The sequence below is a fragment of the Callithrix jacchus genome, chromosome 11 (assembly GCF_049354715.1).
Source record: "Callithrix jacchus isolate 240 chromosome 11, calJac240_pri, whole genome shotgun sequence".
In the NCBI taxonomy this organism is placed as follows: Eukaryota; Metazoa; Chordata; class Mammalia; order Primates; family Cebidae; genus Callithrix; species Callithrix jacchus.
In genome coordinates, this window is record NC_133512.1 from 113,381,492 (window position 1) to 113,407,111 (window position 25,620).

General features: G+C 38.7%; 1 protein-coding gene across 2 annotated transcripts in view; it reads right to left on the minus strand.

Moving 5' to 3' along the window:
- The window catches only part of EXOC4 (exocyst complex component 4), an 808,475-nt gene that overhangs the window by 230,205 nt on the left and 552,650 nt on the right, over positions 1–25,620 (minus strand). For both annotated transcript variants that reach the window (XM_002751973.5, XM_035255084.3), the window contains one exon: positions 9,073–9,292. In XM_002751973.5, coding sequence (XP_002752019.3) covers positions 9,073–9,292 — 220 coding nt within the window. The remainder of the gene's footprint in view (positions 1–9,072; positions 9,293–25,620) is intronic.

The following is a 25,620-nucleotide window of genomic DNA, read 5'->3' on the forward strand; positions in this document are numbered from 1 at the left end:
CCAGTAAATATTAGCGAAGCTTTCTGTTTAGTAGAAGATATTTTTATTTATATAGATGTTTTCTTAGCACCACTCCCTTTAACACTAGTGGAATTTTTTCTGAGTGGAGCAATTGGATTGACATGTGGACCACTAATAGTAATTATGAAACAGATGAGTATGTTGAAGACTTCATAAAGCCCTGCTGAATCCATGATCCCATTGTACTTCTCATCTTACTCTTCAGAGGTAGTCTGGGCAAGTATCATTCTCATTTTATACATGAGAGAAGGGAAGGTCAGAGAAGGTAAGTGGCTTGGACTTGTCTACGGTCATTGAGCTGATAAATTATGGAGACCAAATCTCTATTTTATATGCTTTTCCCACTTCACTACTATGAAACTTAGCAGTAAGCACTGTCAAAGATGGCTATGAAAAATTACAACAAAATTATGAAATTAAAATGTACTAAATCAGTAACAGAATTAACAATAGCATAAGTAACACGACTTGATAAAAATGATCTGAAAACACAGATGAATGTCATAAAATCCCAAAAGTCTCTATTAGCAATAAAAGATTTAATTTGCTCTGGTGTCTTGGAAGTGAACAGGTGAGTGCTGGACAATCTAAACAAAGACAAGGACAAAGGCATCTTCCACTCCATTTTCCTGGATAAAGTCTTACGTAGCCACAAGTGGTTGGTTATTTCTTGATATGAAGAGGCAAAATAATTCTGTTCACTAACAGAATTATTTTGCCTCTTCATGTCAAGAAATAAAATAAAAAGAGTAAAATGCAAAGAAAAAAACTATGAGAGGTAACTTAGTGTTTCTTCAGATTATCGATAAACATTGAACAATCAGATTAGACCCCAAGGCATCATGGTTCTAAGTCTTATTTTAGCACAGGGAGACCATTAGCACCATCTCTCAGAGCTTAGAGGGAAAAAAAAATCAATTGATCAGTTCTCTTTTCAACCTAATGATTTTCATAATGACTTCCAGCAGACCTTAAATGGGACTAATCTATTTACACTAATAAAAGCTGAATCTATTCTGTACCAGAGAGTGGCACAGCAACAACTGGCTGTGAGGCAAATGCTGCTCAAATGCAACGTTCTTCCTAGGAACATAATGTGATATGATGAAAACAATATGCTACTGCTGCTGGCCACACTTCCTTGGGAAACCAGAAGGAGTTACTGGCAGTGCCTTGGCTTGGCTCAGGAGATAATTGATTTGAGCAGCGGTATAATCATCTCTAGCAAATTATTACACTGTAAGCAGCTGTGTCCACCAACGTTCAGTAAGAGCTTCAGTAATCACTCAGCCTACCAAAAACTTTCACTCTGAACCTGGTTGACATCTAGAATTTAGACCATCCTGGGCCTATTGCCTTAACACAATACATATTTATTTATTTATTTATTTATTTTTTAGAGACAGAGTCTTACTCTGTCATTTTGGCTGGAGGGCCATGGCATGATTATTGCTCACTGCAACCTCAAACTCCTGAGCTTAAATGATCCAACCCTCCTGCCTCAGCCTCCCCAGTAGCTGGGACTACAGGCATACACCATGACACCTAACAATATTTTTTTCTTTTCTTCTTCTTCTTCTTCTTTTTTTTTTTTAAAGACAGTGGCTTGCTATATTGCCCAGGCTGATCTCTAACTCCTGGCCTCAAGCAATACCCCCACCTTGGCCTCCCAAAGTATTGAGATTACAGATGTGTGCCACCCAGACTGGCCAAGAGCAATACTTCTACACTGCTTCCTGCCAGAGAGTCTTCAAGGAAAACAGCAAATTGAATTGACTGCATTCTAGTTACTAGCTGTAGTAGACTGAATGATGTCTCCCTCCAAAGTTCTACATGGAACTTCAGAATGTGAGTTAAATGGAAATCTTTTTAGATGTAATTAAGGTAAGGATTGAGATGAGATCATCCTGGAATAAGACAAACCCTAAATCCAATGAAAGTATCCTTACAAGAGCCAGAAAAGAACACACAGAGATATAGGGGAGAAGGACAAGTTACGCTAGAGACGGAAATGGCAGTTATGCTGCCAGAGCCAAAAATAAACACTAGCCACCAGAAGCTGGAAGAGGCAAGGAAGGATCCTCCTCCAGAGCTTTGCAGGGAATGTGGCTCCTGGCCTCCAGAACTGTGCAAGAATATATTTGTGTTAACGCACTAAGTTTTTGGTAATTTGTCATGGCAGCCTTAAGAAACAAATCTCCTAGCTTTAATGGTCAAAAACACTGCATGCTGCTTGTGCTGCTAATAAATGACCAGCTGGCAATTCCAGGAAAAGGAGAAAGGAGGTGAAACAATATAATCTCTTGCTGTCACACCAGGGTAGTAAAAGGCCGGAAAGAGAAGTTACTAGGTGGGTGCTACAGTAGAAAGAACAGAAGGTGGGCAAACAGAAAGCTGGTGATGAGAAGATACAGGTTGAAAATCTGGGCAGAGATGGCAGGGGCTGAGGAGAAGTCAGTAGAGTTCAGGAAGGAAGGGGGGCGTTAAGGAGCATACAGAGCAGTGAACAGGGAGAAGTCACTGCAGGTGACCTGGGGTACGTTTTACACTCATTATTCCATTGAACCACTAGAGTGTTTCTGTGACACAGATTTTAAGATTCCCAATTTATAGGGGAAGAAATAAATACAGAGAAGTTAAGCAGTTTGCTGACAGCCACAAAGCTATCAAATGAAATGGCTGGGACTTAAATCCATTTGTGTGATTCCAAGGCTTATGTACAAGGCTCGGTTCAAAGTATCCAATAGAGAAGTCTTTTATAAACGTGACTGCATTAAAGAAAGCTTCAACAATAATTTTTTTCTTCTTTTTTTTAGACAGAGTCTTGCTTTACCTCCCAGGCTGGAGTGCAGTGGCGCGATCTTGGCTCACTACAACCTCCACCTCCTGGGTTCAAGTGATTCTCCTGCCTCAGTCTCCCGAGTAGCTGAGACTACAGGTGCGCCATCACACCTGGCTAATTTTTGTACTTTTAGTAGAGATGGAGGTTTTGCCATGTTGGTAAGGCTGGTCTCGAACTTCTGACCTCAAGGGATCCACCTGCCTCAGCCTCCCAAAGTGCTGGGATTATGGGTGTTAGCCACCATACCTGGCCTTCAACAATAATTTTTGATGTACTCTCTCCCAACAGTAACTGATACTATGGAGTAGAAAGATCAAGGCCAGTGGTATAAATTCTGTCTGCATGTTGGGATCATCTGGGCATCATATCAAACACTGATGCCCATGCAGGTCCTACCCCTGACCAATCAATGGGATCTGGGAAGTGGTATTTTTAGGAAGTTTGTGGGTGATTCTAATGGGTAGTGATGGAGAGAATCACTGCTCTAAGCCTGCAGATATAAGTGGGAAGTGCAGCTGGCAGAGAAAGAGATGACAGTGTGGTGTTTGCAGGCGGATTCTAGCCATTTCACTTCTCAAAAGTCACTCTGACAAATACTGGGGCAGAGAGGAAAATGAAAATATGCTTTAAACATTTCAAGACTGCCCAGAATTTGCACTTGCACAGCTTATGTTTGTTCCTCCAATGATGTGGGAGTTTAAGCCTGAGCATTAGAAAAGCTGCCTCTGTCTCACATTGCCCTACATGAGCCAGAAAATGTAGGCTCATCCTGTACTTGGAAACAACTTTGCAAAATCAATGTGCTAGACTAGGAAGCAGCTTCTGCTGCTGCTGCAAATATTGTTTTTACAATTCCTCGGCCTGCATGAAACAAAGCTGAATCCTTTTTAAAAAACGACTACTGTTGTTCACCACAAAGCTAAGAGCCTGCAACATTAGATTCCATTTCCTAACCTCAAGCTGGGCACGATGACATTGTCTCGTAAGAATGCTTCTTGAACTTTAGCAAGTATCAAAATCACCTGGAGGGCTGGTTTGAACAGAGATTTCCAGAGTGGAATAAGGTTCAGGAATCTGCATTTCTCATAAGCTCCCAGGTGATGCTGATGCTCCCAGTCCATGGGCCACACTTGGTTCTGCACTGGTGTAAGTCGATGTTTCTCAAACTCTAATGTATACACAAATCACCTGGTGATTTTGTACATATGAGACTGATTCAGAGGCTGATGCTCTTGGCCACAGACCACTCTAAGTAGCAAGGGTATGGGATATTCCATTGGGGATAGAGAAAGAAAGTTGCTTGCAATATTTGTTCACATAGATAGTTGCCCATTCAGCAATTTGATAGGTAGGGGGTGAAAAACCTTAAGCATCAGTCCCCTCATTCTTTTTTCAGATGGAGACACCAAAGAAGCCATAAATTAAATGGGTCTCCAAATCAATGACAAACTAGGGAACTGAAGTGAATCAGTTCAATCTGTCTCCCCATGTTTAAGGAACGAATAATTTGTACTCTGGGAGACATATACAGCATGAGATGGTATCCACTTCAACGGACTGTTTACAGAACTCCATGTTCAGAATCTGACTCAGGAGAAATGAGTACTCTCTCTTAAGAGATTTCCTTAGTTTGAATCAACATGCTTTGCCTTGCAACAGGTGGAAGCCATTTTGCAGAAAAAGTGATAGCAACAGAGGGATCTCAATGGTAAGACCATGAGATGTGTCCAAGCCTGCCCTCATCCTGGGGCATCAGAGTCATAAGAACTGTGACATTTTAATTTAAGCACCATTAACAATCTTAAACCCAAGATCATGAGTTTTATACCATAATCAGAAAACACAAGCGTGTCCTTGTACTAAGGAAATCATCATTAATTCATTTCATTCACTCTTTCATTCATCTATTTATTAAATATTGAGTGTTTCCTCTATGGCAGACACTATTTGACAAGCTGCGGATTTAGGAGAGACCCAACTACAACACATATTCATGCTTTTCTATCTATCTATTGTAAAATGCTTTAGGCAATGAGGCAAATGAGATGGTTCTGTGCTTTAGTCAGTATAAAAAAGTCAGGGATTTAGAGAGTGCTTCTCTAACTGAAGAGCCCAGTTTTTATCACCAACCTGTTGCATACTGATAAAATATAAAAATGAATTGCTAGAAAAAAGAAATTTTAAAACCCACGAAGATAGACAAAACATAAGGCCCAATTTTTTATTACTGGATTCAACAATGTCAAAATGCTAAAAAAAATTAAGTGTCTAAATGCTCACTCCTAAATTCTCTATGTCTCACTGCAGACTGGTGAAAGACAGCTTGCAGACAAGCAAAATCCTCAGAATCCACTTTGAGTAGAACTGGCTGGGAGCACAGACTCCAGGGTTACAGTGCCTGGGTTTGAATTACAGTCTACTACTTGGCAGCTATGTGACTGTGGGCAAGTTATTTAATTTCATTGTTTCTCAGTTTTCTCACCATAAAAAGAATACCACTCAGAGTTGCTGCCATACATTTTAAACACTTACAAGTCAATACAGACAAAGCACTCAGAATTAGTGTCTGACTCATAGTAAATGCTACTAAAGTGTGAGCTGCTATCATTCTACTATCTACTATTATAACTGCTATCTTACTGTTTTTACTTCTTCTATTATTACTACTAGTGTTACTCTGCTGTATCAGCTTGGGCCAACACTTGCACAGTTGTTTTATGTATAAAATGCTGCTTGTCAATTCTTCCTTCCTACTGACTTCCTTCCTTCCCTCCTATGGAATCTGTGACTAGAAAGTGAAGTCACTGAGAACACATGTTAGCACCCATGGAAATGCCTCTGACAACCCAAGTGTCTGTACTGCCCAGATGCCATTTCAGAAAGACAAGGACAAAGTGTCCTGGGGTTCTCTTCACAGAGTTCCTAGGCACTGTGTCTGTCCGTCATCAAACAAAGGGAAGCATCACTGAGACAGCTGTCCTCCCACCATCCTGGAGAATCTGGCTGGGCTGATGCTGTGTGACACTGGGTGCTGCCTCAGGGAAAGGCACGTCCTCTCTCCTACTCTGTGACCTAACAACAGTTTAGCAAAGGGAAGAACTTTAAAGGACATATTTATACTTCCTATAATTAGGAATACTTAATTATAGGAATACTTAACCCACATGCATCTTTCACACATACACATATTTCTCCAAGCTCCTTCTTAACACTGGTTTTGGATTCTCAGCTAAAATTTTTGAAAATGATTTTTTACTCTTTCTTCGGATTAGCCACCTACAGTTAGCTGAATTAAATATTAAGGAAACATAGAAACACATTCAAGAATAAAATTCACCTTGTGCATGTAGAGGAAGACAAAAAAAGAAACGAAGCCTGAGTATGGGAAATGATTAGAAAACAATTTACAATCACTATAAGGCAGGAGAATATCCAAGATAGGAAAGGAAAATAATCAGCTCCTTGTTTGCTTTTTAAACTGCATACATAACTGTCTCTGAGAATATTAAACAAACTTATTAATATAGTTTAAATAATTTGCATTTTCATAAAATTTCTATAAAAACAAATAGAGCAATATAATCACCGAAAAAATGAAGCAGGTGTGTTAGCTCTGGGGAAAAAAAGTTTGCAGGTTAATAGCTTGAATGGTCTTAGTCTCAAGATTTATTCACTTGTATATATCTTGACGAGGTCAAAGAGAAAAGAGGTAAAGCTGGAGTTCTTACCTAGCCTCACAGTGACATAAAGGACACGAGGCACAGTAACATGTACAAAATGGCTGGGGTCGAGGTTGGGAGTGATCTGACAGGCTCATAGACAGACTGCCCAGATTCATCCTTTAGCTGGTAGCAAATGGCCTTGACATGGCCCAGACTGTAGTCAACAAGTTAAGAGTTTTAATTCATCTTTGCTACTGAAGCTGAAAATTATCACATTTAACAAGCCAGCATTATTAGTTCATAGATTCACTCTGTAGTGTACTGTTGCATTTTTTTTCCTTTTAAATTCAGTACTCTTAGCATGTTCAAGTTGCTCTGTATGACATATAGTGTGACACTTCAGAGAAATAAATACTAAAAGGTTTTCTGATGGAAATGAGGCTAATGATATGGTCAGACAACACATAAAAGTAAAAATATTTTTGTTACTCTCTATTTCTCATCTCCCCATTCTGACTCTGCAGGTATTTATGACTCTCAAAACTTATTCACAGTATCCATCCTTCCAACCAACCATCCATCCATCTATCCATCCTTCCATCCATCCATCCATCTATCCATCCATCCATCCATCCATCCATCCATCCATCCATCATGCATTCATTTAATAAGTTATTCATTGAGCACCTTCCTGTTGCCTGGCACTATAGTATGTGTTTGGAACTTACCTTCTAGTGGAAAAAGACAGAAAATATACAAGTCAGTGAAATTAATTAATAATTAGAGTTGTGATAAGTGTTAGGAAGAAAAAAACAAAGTGTTAAAATACTGATTACCTGGGGAGATCTATCTAGGATCTTGACAAAAAAAGTTTGCTATCCAGATAATTCAAATAAAGACATATGAATGAAGAAATAACTTACAGAGGTATGGGCAGGGTTGAAAGAAGCAACAAGGAATACTGAGGCACCCAGAGACTTGTAACAGCAGACAGCTGAAATCAAGAGGCAAGGAGAAGAAATGGTATTGCCAGAGTCTAGTGAAAGCTGGAGCTATGGAGGATGTGTCACCTGGCAAGAACTCCGGTTATAGAGGGAGAAGTGAAGAAAGGAAGAAATCACCCACCCGCTTTCTCCTCCCACTTTCCAGTCTTCTACTCATGCTGCCTATTGGCAGAACCTGATGAGAAGTCACCTGGCAAGTGGGCCTCCATGACACAGTCCATAGGGTTTGGCCTTGGTATTGATAATAGATTGGGGTGGTGTGAGGGGGAATGAGGAAGGAGAATAACCAGGAAAGGGGATCTACGCAGGTAGGACAGTCAGGAAAAGCCTTCCAGTGGAGGTGACATTTGAAGTGACACCCAGAGAGGAGAAGACCCCAGCCACGCAAAGAGCTGGTGGAAGAGCAATCCAGCAGAAGAAGGATCGAGCACGTGCCTTTAGCATTCCCCCTTCACTGCACCCCACACTCAGTACAGATCTTCACCAGGTGCTTGGCTAACAGAGACCTAGACCATCTAAATGAATAGCTTCCTATTCTATTTTCTCAACATCATAAAAAAAGCTTGCTCTTAAAAAAGAATGCTCATAACTAGGATGCTTCCCTAAGAAAGGTCCAGCACTTTTGTTAATTCTAATGTACATAGAAAAATAAAGGGAGACATATGTCAAGGCAGGTAAGGTCAGGGAACTGGAGCAAGTATAACTCCCTTCCATTTATGCCACTTCTCTTTGAAAAGCTCAAGTCTTCCACACTTTGAATAGTCTCATATTGTACAATTTCCGTAAAAGTGTGAGACTGTCTATCCTCTTAAATGAAGAAACACGATAAGGATTCAATTCCAATGTAATCATAGTTAATGTTTACCTATAATTTAAACTTGCACTAATTTTCTTTTAGTTTTATATTTACCTCCCAGTCATTAGCTAAAATGCATATAAAATATATGCCTCAAGCCTATTAATCAAAAATATCTACTGACAGATTATTTTTTCTGATGCTAAGACACCATTTTTGTATACAAAGTAAAATTTCAATATTAACAAGACCATCATGTGAATTTGTGATTTGACTTGTAAAGGCCAGTTTACTGGTTCAAATTCTCTGTGAGGTAGCCAAGTCATTGAAAGGCAAGTCTGCCCTTAGAAGGTACAGGGAGTTTTCTGCTGGTAATTGAGGTTAGGCATCATAACTTCCTTCCTGTTAATCTTCCATACTCTGGGATGCATTCACTAATGGAAAAATAGTTCCTTTCAAGGACAAATTCCAGGCACAGTAATGAGGAATTGCCTGCATGTTAATGAGATTCACCATCTCTCATATCCAAAGCTAACTAACTGGTGTTTTTCCTTAAAGATCTTAAGGAACTTCCATTATCCAACTACATTAAACCTAAATTTCCCTAGTGCCTATTTAATTTATCTTCTCTTGTTTTGTCCCTGATGAATATAGAAACAGATGGCAATTCTTCTTTTTTAATTTATGACTCTTGCCAAGTCAATAAAAACTGCTGACAAAAATAATAAGTTCAAAGTGTATTATTACCTGTAGGAGAGGCCGCTGCACACCCAGCACCTTCATGGTATCTGCATTAGCCAGAATCTTCAAAGGGTCAGATGTTTTAGTGACTCCTTCAATCTCCTTGTTGATCTCAGCCAAGACTTGATTGAGAAAGATGTTTTTGATGTACACGGTGAGAAACTCTCGAAGAGGACACTGTTTGGCTGGGCCAAGACCCAGGGCATGTTCAATCTCCTGAATAAATCTGGAAGACAAACAGTAAGACGGTTATTACATTTATCGGGAAAATGTTAAATAAATATGACACGATGACGTGAGTATGTCTAGGTGTTGGCTATTTCTGTGAAGAGGGTAGGTCATCAGTAATACTCATCTCTATATAATTTTTAATCTTTTAAAAATATAAATTACTCCATTAATTGAATAGAAATAGGATGAAATGGAAAACATGACTTCTAAAAATGGCAGGGAAGGAGAAGACAAAAAGTATTTTTAATTCAAGGAGATAAGACTATGAGAAACCATGGGAAAATGTGAAAAACAAAAACCACAAGTTTTCATGCAAATTAAAAAGCACGCCCCCAAGACTACATATTTCCCACTGAAATGTTTACATCAGGGGTCCCCCCTTTCATCCCCCCACCCCCCGAGGGGCTATGTACCAGTATGGGTCTTCGGCCTGTTGGGAACCAGACCGCACAGCTCACCTGGCTGGGTGAGTATTACCACCGGAGCTCCGCCTCCTGTCAGATCAGCCATCACATTAGATTCTCATAGAAGCATGAACCCTAATATGAGCTGTGTGTGTGAAGAATTAGGTTGCATGCTCCTTATTAGAATCTAATGTCTGACCTGTGGTGGAACAGTTTCATCCCGAAACCATTTCTCCCCCAACCCCTGTCCATGGAAACACTGTCTTCCATGAAGCTGGCCCTTGTGCCAAAAAGGTTGGGGGACTGCTGCTTTACACGTATGAGTCTAAATGTCAAAAAGAGAGAGAATGAAGGATACTCTAAAATTCATGATGATATGTGAGTTCAGAGGTAAAGAAAGGGAATGGGATGGGAGTTGGAGGATAAAGGAGAACTTCCACCTTACTTGTAGTTATCTATTTCCTTTAATAAAAACAAAGAAGATATAACAGAAGGTTAATGATTGTTAAGTTTCAGAGATGAATCTATAGATGTTTGTTACATTATTCTTTATAATTTTCTATACAGCAGCCCCTGCTTTGTATGGTTTAATATGAACAAATTGAAGTGACTACTGTTTTTTAGTTAAGTAACATCAGTCTATCCATTACATAATTTACATACCTCAATACCACAGTATAGTCACCACAGTACATTAAATTTAAGTAACTACAGTATACACTTTGTTGCTAGCTTCTCTGAAATCCCTATATAAATAACTGATGTGCGTTCATCACGATTAGTGACCAATCACATCACTTCTTCCAATGTCTACTGGCAACTGGTCACTGTGCATTTGTTACTCAGTTCACATACAGGCAGCAAAGCATGCAGCTGGGGTGCCTCCCTGTCTCCCACTGATACACCCATGTGATATTTTATAACAATGGAAAATTGAAAGCGGGAACTGGCCAACAAAGATAAAAGTACCGCAAAGTGTTAACATTGGAAGTGAAATGTGAATGGAATGTAACCGGAGTTACGGGAGAAACAGCTGGTCGTGGGAATGTTGACACTGTCGCCATTGGAGCGGCACAGCCAGACTGCAGGCCAGCACAAACGAGGAAGGTGCTTGTGACCAAAGGGATGAAGAGGGTGAAGAGGGATGAGATGACAGAGGAAGTGATGTCGGCAACAAATTTCACATTAAAAAAACTCCTGGAGATATTTCACAACATTGAAAAAAAAAAGATAAAATGCTGGCAGCTATGCAAACTTAGGAGTATGGCAATTCGCTGAGGCCCAGAAAAGATGCTTGCTGTTTATTGTAAAGCATACAAGGGGGTAGCAAGCACTGCTAAGCTACTCTTGGTAAGATTTTGCCAAAAAATAAGACACTTTAATTCTCAATGTTTCTAATGTTACAGTATACTGAATACATATCAGTTTTCTCATTTTTCATTTCTGTATATATTTATAAATGACAGGAAGAGAGTTTTTAATTTTTTGAGAGAGTTTCACTGTCACCCAGGATGGAGTACAGTGAGACTTGGTACGATCTTGCCTCACTGCAACCTCCACCTCCTGGGTTCAAGTGATTCTCCTGTAGCTGAGATTACAGGTACGCACCACTACACTGGCTAATTTGTATTTTTAGTAGAGATGTGGTTTCACCATATTGGCCAGGCTGGTCTCGTACTGCTGGCCTCATGATCCGCCCTCCTCGGCCTCTCAAAGTTTTTTAATGTTTTGACAGAACATTTTAAAGTCATGAAACAATCGTGACTATCCTCATTGATTAAGATTGCTTTGTGTGGTTTCAGCTTGCACGGTCATTTTTGCAGTTCTCCAATGCTATAGAAAGCAAGAGCTGTATTGTACTTCAATTTCTTCTCAAAAAAGGGGAGAAGAAAAATAAATGAAAATATAAAATGAAAAACCAACTGGGAAGATATATTTGCAATTTATGTCACAGATGATGGCCAGAACTCAAGAAGAAAAAAAACCCAAATAACTTGGTAAAAAATAAAAAAGATCAAAACACATGAAAAGACTGTTTATAGTCTAAGAAATACAATGACCATTAAACATTAGAAAAAAAGTATTCATTCATAATAAGAAAAATGCAAAGTAAACTATACTGAGATACCAATTTTTACACTAACGCAACTGGCCAAGTTCCAAAAGTTTGAAAACACTCTGCTGCCATATGAAAAAAGAGGCATTCTCATATATTACTGATATGAGTGAAAAATGGTAGAACCCTTATGGAAGGCAAGTTGGCACTATTATTCAGAACTCCAGATGCACTTCTTTATGGCCCAGAAATCTTACTTCTGGGACATTCTTCTGAGAGCTGTGTCTAAAAATGGATGTGATAATCTACATACAGGGTATACAGATCAATACAGAATTGTTTTTAGGTAAAAGACTGGGAACAACCTGAAAGTTCATCCATTAGGGAATAACTAAACTGTGGTATATTTACATATTGGAATACTGTACAGCTCCCACTACCTCCGAATGTGGCCGCTTTTCATGTACTAATGTGCAAAGATATCCAGGATATATTGTCACATGGAAAAAAAGCAAGCTCAGATCAATCTAGTTAATAGTATTTGCTACACTAACCTCTCTATAAAAATATAGATTTTTTATATTTTATGATATATCCTCATTTGTTTATTTTAGATAAAGACACCCTGGGAAGTCTCACAAAAAAACTACTAAGTACCCACAGGAGGCAGAGGTGGGGGTCAGGTGTGGAAGAGAAGTGGAAATGAGTCTTTTCAATTATAACTTTTAATAATCATTTGACTGTTAAAAACTGTTAATGTATTCACTACTCAAATAAACTTAAATTAGAAAAATTTTTAAATGCCTATACGTATCAAAGACCATATTTCATAAATTGCTGTCTAAGTAGACACATTTAAAGTGTGGTGTGTAAATAGTTCCTCAAGTTTAGCTGTTTAACCTAATAAAGAGTTTTCTTTACTTACTAAATCAATACACTGCAGTTAACCTTACATATTACCAGTTAAATGCTTTATTAACCCCTGGGGTGTGTGTGCGTGTGGTGGGGGGGATGAAGATGGTGTATATATAGGATTATCGTAATGAGAAAAGTCGCTTTCCTTCAAAGAAATGCAGGAAAGAGAGATGAAATTGAGAAGGCACAAGCAAGCATTGAGGCTTCCTAACTGATATTATCAACATGAAAGGAAAATAAAATGTGACCAAAAACAAGATATAATGGATCTTTAAAGAGAGGGTGAGTGGAAGAAGGCAGGAAAAATGGAGAAATAAAAGTAGATGGTAAAGCAAGGCCACAATTGGAAGATCTCCAAATACCACATCCCGCTACACTGACCCTTTCTGATCTCATCTAACCCTCAAAAAGATCCCCTGCCCAGGTACATCCTAGCCTACCTGGTTGGCTCCCCCCAAAAAAACCACTGTTGTTAATTTGCTAATAGTAAATACACTAAAACTCTTTGTGATTTTTTAATATTATGAGAATTAATGATCAGAATCTCTATTTTCTCCAAAGGGACTTTGAAAAAGAGTTTTCTGAGTGTATTTCCTACATTTTCAAAATATTTAAGATTTATTAGAACAAAACTTTTACTAGTCAAAACTTTTACTGCTCCTATGCAGATGGGCAGAAGACTCTAAATTAGACTCATTTTCTTTTTTCCTGGTCCCCTATTTGCCATTGGTGTTCCTGAAATATGAACTGCACTGAGCAGTACAGACAGAGGGGCCCCCATCGCTCCTGGCTGAGTGATTTCTTTCAAATTCAAATTGTTTATTCCCTAGACCATACACATCCATCTCACATGACACATCCAGGTTGATGCTGTCAGCCCTAATTGGAGGGGACTCTCAACATGTTTCCAAATCTGCTTTCAGAGCTGCAAGGGACCTCACTGTGCAGAAGCACAAAACAAGTGGGTGAGAATTAAAGAGAAAAATTAACGCTTCTTCACCAATCTCCTCCTTTTCTTTTTTTTTTTTTTTAATTGTATGCTGGACTGTTGCATAGGTGCATACATACCTTGGTGGTTTGCTGTCTCCATGCCCATGCCACCCTGTCACCTACATCTGGCATTTCTCCCGGTGTTATCCCTTCCTATCCTCTCCACCCCCGTCCCCCGCTTCCTGCTGTCCCTCTGCTCCACTCCCCTCCACCCCCACCACCTAGCCCTGTGAGTGTTGTTCCCTTCCCTGTGCCCAAGTGTTCTCATGGTTCACCACCCACCTATGAGTGAAATAACGTGGTGTTTGGTTTTCAGTTCTTATGTCAGTTTGCTGAGAATGATGGTTTCTAGATTCATCCATGTCTCTACAAAGGACATGAACTCGTTGTTTTTTATGGCTGCATAGAATTCCATGGTGTATATGTGTCACATTTTCCCTGTCCAGTCTGTCATTGATGGGCAATTGGGCTGGTTCCAGGTCTTTAATATTGTAAACAGAGCTGCAATAAACATCAGTGTGCATGCGCCTTTATAATAGGACGATTTATAATCCTTTGGGTATATATCCAGTAATGGGATTGATGGGTCAAATGGAATTTCTATTTCTAGATCCTTGAGGAATTGCCACACTGTCTTCCACAATGGTTGAACTAATTTACACTCCCACCACAGTGTAAAAGTGTTCCTATTCCTCCACAGCCTCTCCAGCATCTGTTGTCTCCAGATTTTTTAATGATCACCGTTCTAACTGGCATGAGATGGTATCTCAATGTGGTTTTGATTTGCATTTCTCTAGTGACCAATGATGAGCATTTTTTCATATGTTGTCTCTTCTTTATCTTAGTGAAAAATGGGTAGAATGGTGGCCAAGGGATGGCGGTGGGGAAGAGATGTTGATCAAAGAATACAAAATTTACAGGCTGAGTAAATTCAAGAGATCAAGAGATCTAATGTACAACACGGTAACTACAGTTAGTAACAATGTGTAGATACTAGAAATCACCAAGAGAGCAGAGTTTATGTGTTCTCACCACAAAGAATAAGTATGTGAAGTCATACATATTACATAGCTCAAGGTAGCCATCCCACAATGTATATATATTTCAAAACATGTATATCATAAATGTATATTATTTCTATTTTTCAATTAAAAGTAAAAATGGAAAAAAAAAAGTAGTTTTATTAAATGGGCAACCTACTTTTCACAAGCAGGGAAGGACACAGTAAACGAACCTTCCTGGCCATCCAAGAGGTGAACCTCACTCACTGTCACTCCGCAGAGGAGAATGACTTAGAGGAGAGTGGTCAAGAGCGGAACACTTACAGTAGGGCTTCCAGGGTTTAGACCTGGAATGCACAGTCTCGAGCAGGTTACTTAGCCTCTCTTACTTGTGTCTTCCACTACCTACCTCACAGGATTGTTTTGACAATTAAATGAGGAAATAAAAATTAAGCACTCAAAACAGAGACTGGCACACAGTAACTGCTTAGTAAATGGTGCCGCTGTGGTTTTTAGAATTACTATCTTACATCAACTCTGATGAGGCTGGAGATTAGAGGAAAATGTGACATATTTTGTGATTTTTTTTTTTTTTACTTTGCTCCTTTATTTTCCCATCTAGTCATCCCTAGCCAGCAATTCAGACCATTAGGTTAATACTTGGAATATTTCACTAATAAATGGATGCAGTAATGAGCAAAAAACCCCATGTGGCCAGAGGCAAAGTATAAACTGTTAACTGCTGAATGCTTCATGCCTAGTGGTACCACTCTATGGCTGGCACACAGTAGACTTGCAGGAAATGTTTATTGAATAAAATATTAAATAAAATAACTGACAGATCCTTTGATCATAACCCATAGTTCCTAAAACTAGGACACGATCTATCTGACATGTAATGACTATAGAATTTGGACTATAGTTTTCAATAATTAAAAAAAAAATCATCCAGCTTCTCCACCATTCCAATGGTAGAGTAATTCTCCACCATTAGAAACCAGTAATTCTGGCCGGGCGCGGTGGCTCATGCCTGTAATCCCAGCACTTTGGGAGGCCGAGGCGGGTGGATCATGAGGTCAAGAGATTGAGGCCATCCTGGTCAACATGGTGAAACCCCGTCTCTACTAAAAAAAAATACAAAAATTAGCTGGGCATGGTGGTGCGTGCCTGTAATCCCAGCTACTCAGGAGGCTGAGGCAGGAGAATTGCCTGCACCCAGGAGGTGGAGGTTGCGGTGAGCCAAGATTGCGCCATTGCACTCCAGCCTGGGTAACAAGAGCGAAACTCCGTCTCAAAAAAAAAAAAAAGAAACCAGTAATTCTTATTGACAGAGGATTTTCTCATTATTATCCACATCCCACACTGTTTTATATTTTGTGAAATATGGCTGTTCACACTACTTTGCATTCTGCTCTTTCACAGAGTATTACAGACTCATTGTATCAAGCTAATGAACTCAGTATTATTAACCAAACATCTACTAGGGAACATCTTCATTTTGCTTCTGTTCAATTATTTTCACAAATTAAAATACTGTAAGTAGCTCCTCAACATTTTTGGTGAGTCTATATTTTATTTTCCCCAAGTTGCCACAGTGTACGGCATGGGCCCTTTCACCAATAAGTGTTTAAAAATGATCTGTTGAATGGGAGACAGGAGGGAGAGTTAAGGGTATAGAAGAGAATAATCAAAAAGCCCAATTTTCCCAACAATGCTCCTCATTAGCTCTATGGAAGTATGAAAACATTGAATTTTTAACAGTGAAAAGAATCTCATTAGAAAAGAAAATACTTCACTTCAAAGTTAAGTTAGAACACAGATGGAACCCTGTCAAAAGAGCATTGTTTAACTGTGTGAAGTGCTTTTACATCAGGAAATTCCTGTCCCTGTAAATGATAAGCAGGCAAACACAAAGTAGAGGTCCATCTATGTATATGGAGAAAGAGACTATGAGAGTCAAAGAAAAGGGTGTACATACATAATGCTGCACGGAGAGTATCGCATCACGGGATTTTGAAGATCTTTATTCAGATTAGCCTCCTAAACCTAAGGTTGTAAAGTAGGAGAAAGCAAGAGACAAACCAGAGCATGCAGCTGATTCTCACTGCTTTAGAATGTTTAAAGTGTGGATCTTAAAATTCCTAAATTCTAATATTTGTAAATATTTAATTGAAGCTTTCGTTTTCAGATTCTCAACTAAGAGCCCTTTAACAGTATGTACACATGCAACACCTGTGTTGTTGAATTTACTTTCTTGCAGCAAGTTTGAAGTCTTTTGGAATGCGCACATGAGCACACACTACCAACATTTCACCCCATATTTTCAAATTTTTAATCTTGATTTGATTGCTATCCAGGGAAATTAGAAACTAATTAAAATTTCACTCAAGCATCCCTCACTTAGCCCAGTCTTATCACAAATTCTGTTTCACTGTACAGCTCCATTTCTTCCATTTCATCTCAGCCAAGAATTGTGGCTGCTACCAGCTGGACATATCCTTGAACAGAGAGGGCCTGTATCGTATTGTAGAAGCTGCAATGAAAGCAGTGATATTTTATTTATTTGAATAAAAATAATTGCTTATTAAATAAGTAAGCCTTACATTCATACCCTAAAAAGCTTTTAAAATTTCATGGCCAACATCACTAATAATAGGACAAAATGGATATCATGTGCCTCCTGATATAAAGAAAAACAGTATTGTTCTCTGTTATTCTTGCTGAAAAATGCATAACCTGAATCTCATCATGAGAGCACATCATTTTCATAAAACCAAAATACAAAATCAAAGGTACACATTTCAGAACATTCAAATTCAGGATTCTGGTTTTAAAGCACAAGTAATTCATGTATGTGAATTACTTTTTCACTGTTTATTGCTAATTACGTTTTTAAATGTATACATTTATATATGTGTAATCTATATCATACAATGTAAACTTTTCATTTTGCTATTTCCTGACTTTGCTGTATATTACCACATATAATCTGGTAGTTTAGGATGAATAACGTACACATTAATATGGATACCTAGAATGCCTGGGAATTCTGTTGCTGATTCCATGTATCACAAACAGTCAGTAGCAATGTGTGATAATTATCCTTTATGACTTCTGCATTCTGCCGCATCTCTCAACATATCATTTCCTCTTAAGATGTTTTCTAATCTAGTCTTGACTCTCTGCAAAGATGTACCATCCTTACCTCCACTGAGAAGCTGTGAATCACTTCTATTAATAATTTTAAAGACTAAAAAAAAAAATCTGAATTCTCTTATCTCCATTTTAGTCCAAGATATCTATGTGAAAAGTTGTATGACATTTACAGGTCTGCAGAAGCTTTGCATGTTCAGAAAGAAGTCCACACAGTACCATCCTCCTTGTGCCAATCCTGTATTGTCACATTTAATAAAGGTACTTTTAATATTGTTATATAACACAGATTGTGTATAAATGCATACAATAAAATTTTAATTAACAATAAATAGTGACATACTGTTTGTGACACAGTCATGAATGAATTACGTGTGCTACAAAAGCCACCGTTCTGCATGAGAATTTTGTACCTTTGATTGTGAGTTTTGTTTGGACGTAAAGAATACAAACAACAGTAATAACAAGCCTGTAGCATGAATGATACATGAGTTACAAAGAGAAAATAAAAGGCACATTTCCCCCTAAATCTGCCAAACTGAAATCATCTTTGGACCCAGAATGAAAATGAAACATTGACTGTCAAATGCAGAACTTTTCAGGAGAGATACGGACCTATGTACGAAGACGGCAAACAGCACTAATAACAGAGTTGGGCATTCTGATGACGCTTTCTGCACACCACTCTAAGGGAAATCATGGACTTTTATGAGAACACAGTATATTCAAAATCCCTACCATGCTAGATTTATATTTAAAAAAAAAAAAGAATCAACCTACAACTCCTAATAAAATCCACCCCCAGACATGGGTCCATCATTGTACAAAGAACTGTGACCAGTTAACTATACTCAGATGATAAATGGGCCTTGGTAATCAAACCCAAGTGAGGCCATGCCAAAGTCTGGGAACAACTCGGTCTGCAGAAAGAAGGCACCCCCAGCAAACAGGACTCCTTTAAGACATATTTCTTACTCACTCAACCACTATCAGGTATGACATTTAAGACACAGAGCAAACTGGAAAACGACTTGGGCAAAGAAGGAAAGAAGGCTCGAAGGAATTGATTTGAGATATATTCAACTTAGTTGTATTATCTAAGTCGAAAGAGATCATTTAGAAATGATTTACAAGGGATTCATTCAGAAGCAGCAGCAACAGGCATATTTAAGACCATAAATCAGTGGAACATGAAAACCGAAGAAAAATCCATAAAGGTTAATGCACTTTGGAGCACATTTGCCTCTTAATTCATGGGAGTGAGCCAATGGCACATCAGGAAAAGGCGTTCCCACAACAGGCTGTAATTGTCCATGCTGAGTGTAAACTACTATCTGTGCCTTTTGTATATAAAGATTTTCTGTGTAAAAGTGCAAAATAAGCTCATCACTGCAGAGCCCAATCATGGCCTCAGCCCATACCCATAGGAGGCAATTTGCTGAACTAATCAAATAAAAAGGGATTTGGGTGCTCTTATTTGTAATGTATGAAATTCATGTCTAGAAGTAGAGGAGAAAAGGGGCAAAAATCACTAAATAAAGGGAGAAAGAATATTATCTACAAAATTTAGACTCCGCAGGCTTACAAACAAATTTAACTTAAAAAAAATCTTACCATGAGCACATTGCAAGTGATTTGCGACTACAGTTAAGTGTTCCCTCCAGACTGAGCAGCACTTTAGGTAAAATGAAGTAAGCCTCTTAAAAATGACAGCTGTTAAATTTTGTAAGCATATGATTTGGAAATTGAAGTGACTTAAACTCTAACCCTTAATATCAAACAATCTTTTTAAACCAAAAATTACATAAATCAGTAAGTAAGGGCTGCTGACACAAAACTCAGAGAACAAAATAATAAACCTGCTTTTCCAATAGGTCTGGAATTTTGTTTTTATCCTTTCCATTTATCTTACAGTAAAATAACCTTTTGTGTGTGTGTGTGTGTGTGTGTGTGTGCGCGTGTAGGTGTGTTTTAACAGAATATAAAGCGGTCAGAAAATTTTCCAAGAAAACCTGCAACTTATTAGAAAATGTCTGTCATACACCTGGGAACGTATGAATCACATGTTAAATAAACTTGGTTTTAGGCACCCAGTATCAGTTTGGCCTTCAGACCCTACAATGCAAGACATAGGAGAATCTGGCAAGGCTTCTACCTGTTGCTAGGAGCTGAATTAATAATTGCTTACACCCATGGAGCCTTTACCATGTCCTGATCAAAGATCTTTATAGGGATTCTTTTATGTGATTTTCACACTCTATGAGGACTGCGCTTTTACTATCTCCATTTTACATGTGATAAAACTGAGCAGCTGAAAAAATAGCAGTGACATTAACAGCTGACAGTTACATTGTTCTTATTATATTCATCTCTCACTATCCCGGGGGGACTGGTTCCAAGACCACCTGCGTCTGTGCACACTCCAGTCCTGCACTTGGCCCTGCAGAACCTGCATATATGGAAATCAGCCCTCTGTATCTTCTGATTTCACATGCTGGGAAAGCTGATTTTTCGATCCGCATTTGGTTAAGGATACAGAACCCTCTGATATGACGGCCCACTGTATTTATTTAAGAAAATTTGCATAGCACTGGGCATGTGCAGTTCAAACCAGTGTTGTTAGAAGACCAACTGAATAGGCCAGCACTGTTTTAAGTAATCACCATGCGTTGCTTCACATACTCCTTTTTTTTTCTTTATTGCATTTTAGATTTGGGGGTACATGTGAAGAACATGCAAGACTGTTGCATAGGTACACACATGACAGTGTGATTTGCTGCTTTCCTCCCCATCACCTATATCTGGCATTTCTCCCCATGCTCTCTCTCCCGAACTCCCCACCCTCCCGCTTTACATATTCCTTATAACACTATGAATTTAGGTACTTTTAGAATTGCCATTTGGAAGAAGACAGGAAGGCACAGAAAGATGAAGTTACGTTCCCAAAATCATACAACTAGTAAGGGACGGGGCCAAAATTTGGCCTTGGACAGTGTGTCTCCAGACGCCATGCCTGACTTCATCACTCTTTCCAATGTACTTCTCTAACATCGCTGCCTCTCAAAGGTCCACCCGCAGGTGAACTCCAGAGGTGGGCTGGTAAGGGGATGACAATCAATAGACTTAAGTCAATGCTGGAAACCCTAAAGTGTGGGCTGGGGTAGTGAGACCTTGTGTGAATGGAGAGGGCCATAATAGTGCTAAATATAAGCATTGAATATATCAAAGACTGAATAATTTCTCTTAAAATAAAACAAATATTATCTCCAGCCCTGACGTCTTGCTTCTGACCTGCATTTCCACACTTGATAGATACATTCAAATGATGTCCTCCTGATGACTCAAACTCTGTCCAATATGGAGCTCTTTGCTGCTGCACTCCCATTATCATTTCAGTCCTCTCCTACTTTCTTTTTGTATCATCATCATTCCAGTTCCCTGAACTCAAGCTTAAAACTCATCTTTTACTTTTACTTCAGCCTTGCTACTCATACAAGAAGCTTCTAGATGTACAGACATTCTCTTTATATTAAATCTTAAGTTCACACATTTCTCTACTTGTTTACCCCTTCACTGATTTATTACTCCTTATGCTGAAAGGCAGGCACTACATTAGTGTTCGAGGTGCTAGAGCACCTACAGTGAAAGAATTATGCCCCAGGAGTTACCACCCACTTGGCATATGTATGAAGTGTTCAAGTAGTTTAATGCTGGAACTCGGGCAGACATTCCTGTGCCTCCATTTCTAACACTCACATACTAAAGCGGGTTCTTATAAAATGGGATGATGCAGGTGAATCGACAGAAATTAAAATATGGCAAAACTTTTCCCAGGCCCTCCCTAAAATTATCTCCTGTTTTTTCCTTCTTCCATCCCTTCTTCCTTCAAGTTGTGTAACATGTAACTATTTAGTCAATATCACTAAAGCAAAGAATATGGCACTACGCACAGTTTCCTAAAACATGCCTTGCTTTCTCTTGCCTCCAGCATGGTCTCTGCACATGCTGGTCCGTTCACCTAGAACACTCTCCCCGTATCTCTTTCCTGTCACTTGTCCTGTAGCCACTAGCTTAGATGTCACTTCCTCCAGAGGCCCTTCTCCCTTAAGTGTACGCTGAATGCCCTTTTACTATGCCACCACACAATCCCAAGTCCACAGAATTCTGCTTTGGTGGTATCTGCATGCCCGACTGGTTTTTAAACATCTTGAAAAGAGGGAACACGTCTTTTTCATGGTAGATAATGTTTGGTATCTAGTAGGTACTCAAGAAACTCAAGAAATAAGTCTAACATTAGTTCTACTGCTACTCATTAGCAAACTGAGTTCCTTGTACTCTCTGCATTTTTTTAAGTACTTGCCTTTTCTTATAATGATCATGTGGCCTAGTTCTAGTGTCCCCTTACATTTTCTAAATCGTGGCAAATCAGCTAAAGGGGAGGTTTGAAAATTTATCATTTTCACAATAGCCTTTCTTCAAGAACCACTTCAAAACAAAGTCACTCACAAAGTATTCCCTGCTGTCTTTAAAACTGCGTTATGAGGCCGGGCGCGTGGCTCAAGCCTGTAATCCCAGCACTTTGGGAGGCCGAGGCGGGTGGATCACGAGGTCAACAGATTGAGACCATCCTGGTCAACATGGTGAAACCCCGTCTCTACTAAAAATACAAAAAATTAGCTGGGTGTTGTGGCGAGCGCCTGTAATCCCAGCTACTTGGGAGGCTGAGGCAGGAGAATTGCCTGAACCCAGGAGGCGGAGGTAGCGGTGAGCCGAGATTGCGCCATTGCACTCCAGCCTGGGTAACGAGAGCGAAACTCCGTCTCAAAAAAAAAAACAAAAAAACAAAACTGCGTTATGTATTTGAACTATTTTACTTCATTACTTCCTAGCATTAGTTTTTTTTTCTACCTGTTTTTCTCTCTTAGCAGAATTAAGTTCCTTCTGAGCAGCAACTGTACTTTGTACATCTTCGATTCACAACTGAAACACCTAACACTGTATCAAGTACAGGGGACATCATTAATACATTGTTTTAATAAATAATGTTAAGTTATTTTTACAGCTTGTATAGGTTGGTCTTTAAAGGCTAGTCCTTTTTAAAGGGGTTACAATACACAGGTTATTTTAAGGCTATGTTTTAGGAATGAAAAATGGCTTGGCTAAGCAAGATAGGGAACAGAGATGATAAAAGAAAATAAAGTTGTGAAGCTAAATGACGCATGTACCACGTTAAACATATCAATATGAGGCATTTTCAAGGCCAACTATCAGCAAATGAAAACTTGGTCCTTTCCTCAAATGTGAAATTTAGTGAGGCTGGCCTGAGTTGAACATTACTCAGACGTCAGTAACAGAAGTCAGATCGGAAGTATTTCAGATGCTGAAAACACGACTGACTTGTGTACCTACTGGGACAAAATTATAGTACATATTGTCTGGAAGAAAGAAACTGGTTCTATGTTTCTTCCACTCTTTTTCAACAGGATTTCAATACGTTTAATAAACGAATGCTTTGGAAAACTCAGTTTGAATGACTTCTAATGAGCCAATTTGGCAACTGCCCTTATTGCTGAACTTAGCTTATGAATATTTCTTATTCCACTCTTATATTTACTATCCCTTAACTGACTAAGTGTTCTGAATGCATAGTCCCCTAAGAAAAAAGCAGTCACTAATGATATGAGTCATAGACAGAAAATAACAATTATGATATGAGTCTTGTCCCTTAAACTTGTCTATTTTTGTTTTCCTGCATTCACATACTTGATCATTAATTCAGGTAAGCCAGGATAATCTTTCTCTATCACTGTTAGTTTCTTTCTCTGCTCCCACATCTACACTTTGCCTGAACGATATCTACAATTATCTTGCAACAGTCTTCACGGTTATTTTTCTACAGTGGTTCCAATTTCCTCTCCAATTTCCCTCCTCCAGAGCCCTTTCCTACTTAAGAGATTATTGCCTTTTAGAGTCTCACTTTGGGTCACCTATTGATATATCACACACAACATAACAAAATGGGTTGGAGCAACATCAAATTAACATCAGCACTGAACTAACAGTAGACCAAGCTAAATATTTTAAGCCCTCTCGGCCAGCATTCCATTCTTACCGCTCTTCGTTCCTTCCAGAGGCATCAGTGTAAATTCTTCTTTATAGTTAGTTTAATAAATATGTCCACTTATTAGACAGGAATTAAAGACTTCAGTATTTTCACCATTCTATTTTACTTACATTTTCATATTCCCTGCAAGGCTAAATCAGAGTTAAAAATTCTGCTCACAAATCTGAGCTATAGAAAAGTATAGATTGTTGTATTTGTATATGAGATAATAAAGAAAAGGTATCTTCCTGCCTGATTACTTGCAAGTGAGTATCTATCAACTGTATAGCCATTAAAATGATAGCATATGCATCATTTTCTAAGAAAAACTAGACTCTGTAGAAGAATTGCGATTACAATATTATCAGTTCCTGCAGAACTGATATTCTTTTGGATTACGTTGATGACAAATTCCTAAAACCCACAGAAGATAAAACAGCTGTCCAAGCAAGAGTCAATGTCTGCAATCATGTGACTCTGCTCAGTATATTACACTCAGCTGAATACACAGCAGATAGAAAAACCTGTAGAAGTCATATGTACATGAAACACCACCACCACCACCCCAGGAAAAGCCTTGGTTTCATTTGAGAGACGTTTCCTGTTTTCAAAGTAATGGAAACATTCAAGGAATATATGCTTTATCGTAACACAAATACAAAGTACATCTTAATGGGAAAAATTATTTCAGAAAACTACTTTGGCTCAAACTTGTGAAAAAATTTCCAGTCATACTAGCAGCCAGTTCTACCACAGTTTATTTTAAATATGACAATATTCGTAAAATTGTTCATTTTTGCAAGGTTGACAATGAAAAATTATGGCAACGGGGCATGACAGCCACAAGCACAAAAGTTAGATTTGCATTTTTACTTTTTATGTATTCAGTTCATTACTTCAATGCATTCACACTTATTAATGTCTTTAAAAGTGTTATTTTTTTGTCATTTCCCACATGCATATCTTGTTTTGGTAGCAATATAATAAGCCCTTCTTGGATAGGAGGTATTCACTGTATTTTTCTCTCTCTTTTCTTTTTTTTTTTGAGATAGAGTTTTGCTCTTGTTGCCTAGGCTGGAGTGTAGTAGCGCGATCTCGGCTCACTGAAACCTCTGCCTCCCAGGTTCAAGTGATTCTCCTGCCTCAGCCTCCCAAAGAGCTGGGATTACAGGTGCCTGCTATCAGGCCCAGCTGATTTTTTGTATTTTTGGTAGAGATGGGGTTTTGCCATGTTGGTAAGGCTAGTCTCGAACTCCTGACCTCGTGATCTGCAGGCGTCAGACTCTCAAAGTGCTGGGATTACAGGTGTGAGCCACTGTGCCCGGCCTATTTTCTCTTTTTAAAAAATATGGAGCAGCATCCATTTTACTGTTTGGTTTTGACAAATTCTCAGCAATAATTATTCATGTAAGATCCCAGCAACAACCTGAAACATGACAGTAAGCCAACCAAACATCTAAGTAATTAATTAATTCAACTAACACTTACCATATGTAAGCTGTGCCCTAGAAGATAGGAATGCCAAGTCATATAAGTCAAGTGGATGCATGATTATTGCTCATATCGACAGTGCATATTAGCAGGTACAAAAGACTTTCACATACTTGAACCTCATTCTGCTTTGGGGGCTGTTTTGACAGTGATAATTATTTCCATTTTACATATGAGGAAATTACAGTTCAGATAAGATAAGTAATTTGC